At 34.7% G+C, this 9,656-nt stretch overlaps 2 protein-coding genes across 3 annotated transcripts; one reads left to right on the top strand and one right to left on the bottom strand.

Moving 5' to 3' along the window:
* Nucleotides 1-705: 705 nt before the first annotated feature.
* Nucleotides 706-3,646, top strand: LOC109171558 (protein AE7-like). Of its 2 annotated transcripts, none has more exons than XM_019320598.1 (5): nucleotides 706-1,376; nucleotides 1,773-1,878; nucleotides 1,958-2,063; nucleotides 3,054-3,099; nucleotides 3,326-3,646. In XM_019320598.1, the coding sequence occupies exons 1-5, from the start codon at nucleotides 1,253-1,255 to the stop codon at nucleotides 3,427-3,429; spliced, it is 486 nt and encodes a 161-aa protein (XP_019176143.1). In that variant the 5' UTR covers nucleotides 706-1,252; the 3' UTR covers nucleotides 3,430-3,646. The 2 variants fall into 2 exon arrangements, with proteins under 2 accessions (XP_019176143.1, XP_019176144.1); XM_019320599.1 differs by having other exon boundaries at nucleotides 707-1,376; nucleotides 1,964-2,063.
* Nucleotides 3,647-6,347: 2,701 nt separating this feature from the next.
* Nucleotides 6,348-8,808, bottom strand: LOC109171488 (vacuolar protein sorting-associated protein 25-like; the record flags this gene model as incomplete). The annotated part of the gene is made up of 4 exons (XM_019320522.1): nucleotides 6,348-6,648; nucleotides 7,101-7,176; nucleotides 7,247-7,335; nucleotides 8,757-8,808. Coding segments are annotated over 4 exons (339 nt in total), but the record flags the coding sequence as incomplete, so codon positions are not given.
* Between the last annotated feature and the right edge of the window lie 848 nt (nucleotides 8,809-9,656).

Genomic DNA, 9,656 nt, shown 5'->3' with positions numbered 1-9,656 from the left:
ATTATTTTATATATTATCAATTGAAACTGCAATTCAATTGAAGTGAAACTGTAGTTGGGTTGAAATGAACTATAGTGTATCTAAACTGACACTGCCTCACGTATTATTTTTATATTATCAACTGAAACTGCAATTGAATTGAAATGAAACTGTAGATGTGTTGAAATGAAACTGCAATTGAATTGAAATGAAACTGTAGATCTGTTGAAATGAAATTGAATAATATTTCACATTTTTATTGTATATTGTGTAATGAAGTTGTAGTTATATTGAAATGATCATGTAGTTGTGTTTTAATGAAACTATGGTGTATATAAAATAAAATTAAATAACATTTTCAAATATTTGGGCACAATGAAGTTGTAGTTATATCGAAATGATCATGTAGTTGTGTTCTAATGAAACTATGGTGTATATAAAATAAAATTAAATAACATTTTCAAATATTTAGGAGTTATAATATCGAATGAAACTGTAGTTATATTGAAATAAAACTGTATTTATATTGAAATGAAACTGTAGTTATATCGAAATGAAACTACAGTGTATACAAAATGAAACTGAATAATAGAGTTACTTTTTTACAGAATGGCGCGGAACGGTGCGAAACACGTTTCTTTTTATTAAATAAAACGACGTCGTTTTGATGCGCGGTGCATAATCGATTATGCACCGCGATGCATATAATTTGCGGCATTGGGTTTCCTCGGCCTAGCATTACCCGGTAATGAAAATTTCTCTATTGAATGCAAAATTTCCCTTCCATCCGCAATTTCTCAAGAAACCCTAATCCGCAACCATCGACCTTTCTTCTCCCATCCTATTTCTTATTGTTATTATTACAGTTTTTTTTTTTTTTTTTTTTTCTCCTATTGAATTCTCTTTTTCTCAGTGCCACCGGAATAGGAGCAGCAAACTCCTGTCTCTTACCCCTTTTTATTCGAATTTGTCTTATAGACATCTTACTTTGCCTTCTCCAAGCATAATTGAAGCAAGGGGGATTGAAAATAGGTTGAAGAAATTTAACACGATTTCCCGTGCTTGTGATTTGGTTTTGTTTTGATGTTTGAAACGTTGGGTCAGCTTCCTCGGATGGAAAGCTGTGATCTTTGGTAGATTATATTGAGGTGGACAGAGTTTGTGATTCCAGAGTTGCAGGTTTCTCTTGAAGATATAATAGTTCCTATAGCGTTTTTGTTAATTGTGTCTAATAGCTTAGCAGGGTTGGCCATCATTCAAGTTGTTGCCTAGAATGGTTTCTGAATTGATTAATGCTAATCCCATTGTTTATGAGAAGAAGGAACGTCGAGTTCGAATCCCAGCAGCTGATGTGAATGAATATGCTGTTGAACCAATTGACCAACTAGAAATATTTGATATCCTTTTTGAGTGATTGCATTATATGCTAGTTATGTTGATAAATTTGCGGAACTATTGCTACTATGGATATCATTACAAAACTGATGCTCCATAAAACCGTTGTGTTCTTTTAGTGATTTCAGAGTGTAGGACAAGGTCTTGTGAAGTCACCGAAAAGGGGAAGTATCAAATATCTATGGCTATGGTTGCATGTGCTTGTTAAATATTTAGTTTATATGAGTATCATTTTTCGTGTGAACTAGAAAACATTCAACTATCCGACGTCAATCATAGGGCTAGGCTTTCTTAAATGTTTGTTTTAAGATGCTCTCATGCAATTCCGGTTCCTTACTAGCATTGTATTTTATTCTAGAGTTCAGAATGAGTAGTTTGTAAGTCCTTAGCGTGCCAACATCATCTTAGAGACATAAAAGATCCAGAACATCCTTATTCTTTAGAAGAACTGAAAGTTATATCAGAAGATGCGGTTGAAGTAGATGACAAGCGAAGCTATGTCAGGTGAGAAGCATGTGAATGGTAGTGCTTTCATTTTGCACCGTTCTGGTATTTATATACGGCTTGTCTGAATAATTATCGGTTTCAGGGTCACATTCACTCCGACTGTTGAGCACTGCAGCATGGCAACAATCATTGGCTTGTGCTTGCGAGTGAAACTTATGCGCTGTTTGCCTTCCCGTTATAAAGTATGTTTCTGTTAATTCACTGCTAGCTTTTGTTAATGGCATAGATTGCATCATTTCATATCCTATTACTTCAATCTCGTATACCTTATGTTCTGATTATTTAGAAGTAAAGAGCTAGTGCTTAAACTGGCTTAATATAACAATATATTTCTGTTGGAGTGAGTTAATACCATCTGAGGTCCTCCGAGTATAGTGGTTTTGTCACGTTTAGTCCTAAACTTTCAAATTGACCATCAGTGGTCCTTCGACTTTCAAATTTAACCATTCTTGGTCCAAGTTAACCACCCATGGTCCTTCAAGTTTCGAAATTTAACCAGTCGTAGTCCTCTTGAAAGGACCATGGTTGGTTAAAATTTAATAGTTGAAGGACCATTGGTGGTTAACTTGGACCATGAATGGTTAAATTTGAAAGTCAAAGGACCACTGATGGTCAATTTGAAAGTTTAGGACTAAACGTGGCAAAACCACTATACTCGGGGGACCTAAGATGGTATTAACTCATTTCGGCTGCAAACTAAACGAAGTTATAAAACTACTTCTTGACTTCCTCAATTAATGTTATGCCTACAAGTTTTTGTGATATCAAAACAATTGTGATATGATCAGAATTTATGCCTACAAATTCTATAAACTAATATTGACTTGATTTCACTTGCCTCGGGTGTAGTGATACATTGATTAAAGTAAAGAGAACTGTTTTGGATGCTATGTTTTTAACCATGACGGTCCATGGAACCACATGTGTTTAGTTCCTATGGTAGCGGAGTTGAGGACCTTGTGCAATTCTCGTTCATTATAACACCAACTCAAAACTTTGAAACTCCATTCTTTCATCGGTGGAATTGTACTACATGCTAACTTATTTTGTTTTTCAAATGAATGATTCTATAGAAGACTAGTTTTCACTTGTAAAAACCGTAAACTAATTTTAACTTTTCCTTTAACTTTTTCTTCCAAGGCTCTAATGATGTCTTTTTGTTGTATTACCAGGTTGATATTAGAGTTGCACCAGGAACTCATGCAACTGAAGCTGCAGGTCTCTCTCTTTCTCTCTCTGAGCCCTGTTAAATGTAGATTCATAACGCTAAACTGTCTTGTCTCACATTTCTTTTAAACGTGAATAATTTGCTTCAATTGTATCTTCTGCCTGTTTCTGGCATAGCCACGGTTTAAGGCATTTTATGTCAAAATCAAGCAATTGTTTTGAACTAGACGGTACTTTTCATTTATTGTGTCTAGACATTCCCATTTTTTGTCTGCAGTAAATAAGCAATTGAATGACAAAGAACGAGTCGCTGCAGCTTTGGAAAATCCCAACCTCGTGGACATAGTTGACGAATGCCTCGCTCCATCTTATGAATCGTGAAAGTAGAGGTGATACACCATGGATAACTTGAATGTTCATCAAGCTCTCTCCTATGGCTCCATAAAATCCCCCATATTTTTCTGTAGCCTGCTGAGTGATTAGCAGATTTTGCTTCTTTCTCTTTTCCTAGATGTAATGTTATTAACATTTACTCCACAATTCTTTCTGTTCATTGAGCTCTGTTGTCTCTATAAAGGTTGCTTAGTATTTGTATTAAGCGAGTAAAACAGATTAGCCGAAGAGCTTGCTAATGAAGCCGTGTTACACAAGAGAGAGTTGAGATGGCTCGGGACGCCATCAGTGTCAATTATGAAAACTTTGAGAGAGGAGTCACTTGGACCGACTTAGGTTGGAGTCGCCAATTGATCCCGTGGCGATGAGTTTGGGGGTGAGGGGTCTCACCCTCCTTTTATTCACCGGCATGGGCAACTCAGTTGGTTATAGGGGTGAAGTTTGAGAAGAATGATCAGAGATTGAGTCTCATCAGCGACAGTGTAGGAGTAACCTCTCAAAATGAGGATTCTTTATGCGCCGTAGGCTTGTGATTCAGCTGAGTTACCATGATTTACATCTTCCCAGATGCTCTGTCGGGCCGGGATGTGGGATGTTGAGTTTGAGGATTCAACCTTTTTGGGAAGAAAAAAGAGTGAAATTATTATGTCAATTTATTAAAGGAAAGAATGTATGTCATTAATAGCAACATATACTACAAAGAGTCAAAATAGCAACAATAGTAGGTGAAAATTATTGCAATTGCAAACTTGATCAAAGAACATGAGATAGTAAAAGGCTAAATTTAATAAAACTATCAAAATCGAGAATTCAGCTTAGTATTATACTACAAAAATACAAAGGCATGTCAACAAAAGTGCGAAATTGTGCCATTAAACATTTATAACATTTTCTTAATCTTTTCCAGTATTCCAAATGTAAATGTAGGATTTACACAACAACCTGATCTTAGCTTCAATGCTGAATTTGTAATTGAATACAAGATGGTTTCAGGACATTCCATACAAATAGAATACATCATGTGAACATCATAATGAAAACTTGACACCCTCATCATCAGCAAAAGTTCCCTTGAGTAATGCAAGCTTCCCCTTGTTTTCTAGTAGCTTCAGCACTCGCATAAGAACTGTACGATCCATCCCGTGAAGCTCTGGCCATACATGCTAAAGATAAATATAGACGGGGGAGAAGGCGTGTGACAGAAACTATAACCAGTGTTGTAAAAATTGACTTAAGTGCCTGCCTAGGCCACAGAGGGGATTTTACCCTTAAGCGAGCAGACTAGGCGGCTTAGGCGCCCGAGTCGGCCAACTCAGCACCCGAATAGGCGGCCTATGCACCTAAGTCGGTCATGTAACACCCCTAATTTTTAAAACATTTAAAGCTTATGAAATAAAGGCGAATATATCATTATTAACCAAACAGAGCAGAAGCTAAGCATACGAGTCGGGATGCTATGCCACATCTAGGCTTGAGAACCCAGATGCACATGCTAAACTTAACTAAACAAGTATAATCCGTAAATCAATATTCAAATACAATTCAAGGCACAGGCCATCTAACTAATACTAGAGCTATCTAAGCTAAATCTACAAGTCCAACTAGCGCACTCCGAAGCTACTGATCAGTACCTGAAAAACATATAGTGTAACAACCGTCAGCGAAAAATGCTGAGTAATCCACTCTCACGCGTTGAGTACAATATAGGTATATATAAGAAAACCATTTTGAGACTGAGGAATACATATATAGTCCTGAACAACTCTAGCTTTAAAACCAAGATCAAGACTCGAGACACATTAACAGACTTGACACCAGAAGTCAACATAAAGATACCAGCATGCAACCTAATTCCACAAAATAAGACAATAACAAGACTCAACAACAAACCAAGATAATAATAAGACTCAACAATGATCAACAACAACAATACACATGTTCATGTTCCAACTTTATACCAAGTTTCAACCTTCACGCCTCTCCAACCTTATTTCAGTTCCAACCTGTACCTCCAGGTCACCCTTGTATCGCCTCCCTTATTCCTCCGGAGCACGCATGCTCCCCACCGACATACCCCCAACAAAGCCACCAATCTGATAGCACCGTGGTACCTTTACATAACCCGATCTATGCCTTTAGCATACTAATCAAGTGGTCTGTGCCTTGAGATTGAGAATTCAACTTTTTTGGAAGAAAAAAGAGTGAAATTATTTATTATGTCAATTTGTTAAAGGAAAGATGTATGTCATTAATAGCAACATATACACACTACAAATAGTCAAAATTTAAATGCTATAATCTAAAAACATAATAAGTCTCAATTAAGGTTATATCCTTGATTTATGTCCCTCTGCAAATAAATGTGTACATTTTACTTTAAATATTATACATTCTGATGTTATTAGACAAAATTACCTTTACACCGTTAATTTTTAATTCTAACATTTATAACACATCATTATTATCATACACCTATATCTATCATATCTTTTTCCTATTTTTTAATTATCATTTTATTAAAATCATTATATATTAATTTAATACTTAATTATATTTCAATTAAATTTCTACGAATGATAAATTATATATGTGTATGTACAAAATACATATATTATTTGTGTATATATAATTCAAATTATAATTTTTAATTATTTGTATTTATCAATGTTTTAATATTGGACATGAATTTTTGTGCATCGCGCATACAAAATGCTAATAACAATATAAGAGGTGAAAATTATTGCAATTGCAAACTTGATCAAAGAACATGAAATTGTAAGTGATTAAATTACCAAAGTCTCGATTAAAGAACATGAGATTGCAAAAGACTAAATTTAATAAAACCCTCGAAATCCAGAACTCAGTTTAGTATTATATATTATACTACAAAAATACAAAGGCATGTCAACAAAAGTGCGAAATTGTGTCATTAAACACTTATAACATTTTCTTAATCCTTTCCAGTATTCCAAATGTAAATGTAGGATTTACATAACAACCTGATCTTAGCTTCAATGCTGAATTTGTAATTGAATACAAGATGGTTTCAGGACATTCCATACAAATAGAAAACATCATGTGAACATCACAATGAAAACTTAACACCCTCATCATCAGCAGAAGTTCCCTTGAATAATGGAAGCTTCCCCTTGTTTTCTAGTAGCTTCAGCGCTCGCATAAGAACTGTATGATCCATCCCGTGAAGCTCTGGCCATACATTCTAAAGATAAATATAAAGGTGTGTGACAGAAACGTACTATAACTAGTGTTGTAAAAATCGACCTAGGTGGCCGCCTAGGTCGAGGGGATTTTACCCTTAAGTGAGCATTAATCGGCCAACTAGGCGGCCTAGGGGCCCGAGTCGGCCAACTCAGCACCTGAGTCAGCCGAATAGGCGGCCTTGGCACCTAAGTTGGCCAACTCGGCCATTTTTTTTTTTTTTTTTTTTTTTGAGTGTGCAATGTGTTATTATTATTATTATTATTATTATTATTATTATTATTATTACTATTACTACTGGCTTGCCTAAACAGTAAATATTACTGTGCTAAGCGCCCGACTAGCACCTAGCGTCTTCTATAACATTGAGTGTAACAGATCCTTGTTAAGACAAACAAGTAGGAATTGAAAATAGTAGATTCGCAATAACTGGAGCTTACCTGTTCCCCTAGACTCCGTCCCAGAACGTATCTCTTCAACTGTCATTACACTGTCCTCCATACCATTTTCCCTGACCTGAAGAATTGCATCAAATATCATAAAAGAGTGCATGACCACATACACTACATGGTGACAGAAGAATTACAAAGTGCAATATTAAGTCGGTCCAATCTTGGATTCTATGCCAAAGAATTAAGCATTTCCTATGACCTTTATCCATCCATTCTGCACGGCCTGTTAAAGTAAACATATGGCATTTAAATAAATATATTTCTTTACTTATTTGATAAATAAGATATTTATTATGAAGGTAAGCATTTCTTTTGGTAAGAGATTCATTAGAATATTAAAGGAATTAATAACCATAACCGGGTGAACACAAAGTGAATTGGACCAAATATGCTCTAATACCATTTTGTAATCGGCAAATTATTGTATGGACCATGGTCCACATAACTTGTGTGGACCATGAATATATGGTACATTTTTAATATACTAAAGGTACATCATTTGTGTACTGAAGGTACATTATTTTATAGTATATATAAAATAAGAGTTAATACCCAAAATCGTCATCGACTATAGTGGTTTTTCTCAATTTCGTCCTAAACGACTTTGGTGACCTAATATCGTCCCAGACTTTTGTGTTTCGCTCAATTTAGTCCTTCATTTGTTATTCCGTCAAATTGGTGTTAAATTAAGTGACAATTCAGTAATGTCAATATTGATCTCTCTTTACTTTCAACTTGTGAAGTGCGAAATTCCTCTTTCTTGTATGAATTACACCCAGAATTACTCCCGGACCTACAAATCAAATTTTATATTCGCAGTTTTAGGAGTAATTCTGGGAGTAATTCGTAAAAAAAAAAGGATTTCGCAGTTCACATGTCTATGAGTAAAGAGATGCCAATATTAAAATTACTGAATTGTCTATTTATTTAACACCAAATGGACATAATAACAAATGAGGGACTAAATTGAGCAAAAACACAAAAGTCTGGGACTAAATTGAGCGAAACACAAAAGTCTGGGACGATATTAGGTCACCAAAGTCATTTAGGACGAAATTGAGAAAAACCACTATAGTCGAGGACGATTTTGGGTATTAACTCTATAAAATAATGTACATTTAGTATATAAATAATGTACCTTTAGTATATTAAAAATGTACTTTTTATTTATGGTCCACACAATTGTGTGGACCACGGTCTATGCAATAATGATTGGTTATAATCTTAGATTAGGCTAGGATGACTCAATTGAGTTATAATGCACATAGGCCAAATCATGCTAAAAATTGAATCCAACCAATTAGCTAGTCTAATCCATGCCCTTATAAATGACAAATTGTTGTGTGGACCATGATCCATATAGCTGTGTAGACCATGAATGCAATATACATTTTTAATATATAATAAAAGTACATTATCTATGTATTGAATGTAAATTATTTGATAATATATAAAAAATCATGTACTTTCAAATAATATTTTTAGTATATTAAAAATGTACTTATTATTTATAGTTTACACAAATGTGTAGACCATGATCCATATCATGGAATAATGTTGCTTATAAATCTATATACTCTCTCTTATTTTATCAAATGTAAGAAGTATAAACATCAAATGCCAAGATCTGTTTAAAATGCTTACCATCAGAAACCAAAGCCGAAAGAAATGCTTCCCTTGCTTCATGGCTAAGCGATCATGCACGATGACATCATGACACCAGGTGTTACTCATCCATACAAGGCATGTACTTGCACATAAAACTGCTAATACAATGGATTCACCATGATTATGTGGAGTCACAAGTTTTTCATAGCATCGGTTTGATTGTATATTAACCAACCTAGGCGATACTTTTAGCTTGTAGGCGTCTCTTAAGTGCCTCACCAAGTTAGTGAAAATTAAACACCATCAAACTTCGATTCTATAATTTTTAGAATACATAAAAGGAAACACCTACATTATTCATATTCAGCAAAACCATAATCCAAACATATATTCATATTCAATTTGCGGCAGTCATAACAGCAGAGAAAGATCAATATATGCTTTGCAAAACTTTAATACATAAGCCTGCACACATGTCTTCAGATCCAATCTCAAATCGCAATGCAATTCTTCTCATTCCTTAGCAAAATTGGGAAATCTGAAAAGGATGGAAAATCTCACTTTCAATTGCAGGATTGCGTGAAGTAAGGAGGATAGTTGAAGAACTGAGGGAGCTTGAATTCACCCAATTTTTGCATCTTCAATTCTTTCTAGCTCCACCGTTGCACAGATTCAAGAATCAATATTGGGAACTAATTAAAATTAAGCAATAATAATTATACCCAAAAAAAAAGCAGAACTTTCCATAAGTAAACAATGGATAACACAATTTACTACTTAACACATTACTAATCCTAACCCACAGTCTGAAGACCCATGTAGTAGGGAAACAGCAATTTCAAAAAATGTAAGACATGCATGAAACACTGGAAAACAATAAAAGACAAAAAAAAATATGCATAATATTACAAGTACCACTTCTACTGGTGTCCATTG

The sequence above is a fragment of the Ipomoea nil genome, unplaced genomic scaffold (assembly GCF_001879475.1).
Source record: "Ipomoea nil cultivar Tokyo-kokei standard unplaced genomic scaffold, Asagao_1.1 scaffold0319, whole genome shotgun sequence".
NCBI classification, from domain to species: domain Eukaryota; kingdom Viridiplantae; phylum Streptophyta; class Magnoliopsida; order Solanales; family Convolvulaceae; genus Ipomoea; species Ipomoea nil.
This window is presented reverse-complemented; position numbering and strand designations above follow the sequence as displayed.

What these genes read in the sequence shown, in the direction of transcription:
- LOC109171558 (XM_019320598.1), top strand. Translation starts at nt 1,253, where the DNA reads ATGGTTTCTGAATTGATTAATGCTAATCCCATTGTTTATGAGAAGAAG. An exon ending in GACAAGCGAAGCTATGTCAG is followed by an intron (nt 1,879 to 1,957) that starts GTGAGAAGCATG and finishes AATAATTATCGG; the next exon opens with TTTCAGGGTCACATTCACTC. An exon ending in TCATGCAACTGAAGCTGCAG is followed by an intron (nt 3,100 to 3,325) that starts GTCTCTCTCTTT and finishes TTTTGTCTGCAG; the next exon opens with TAAATAAGCAATTGAATGAC.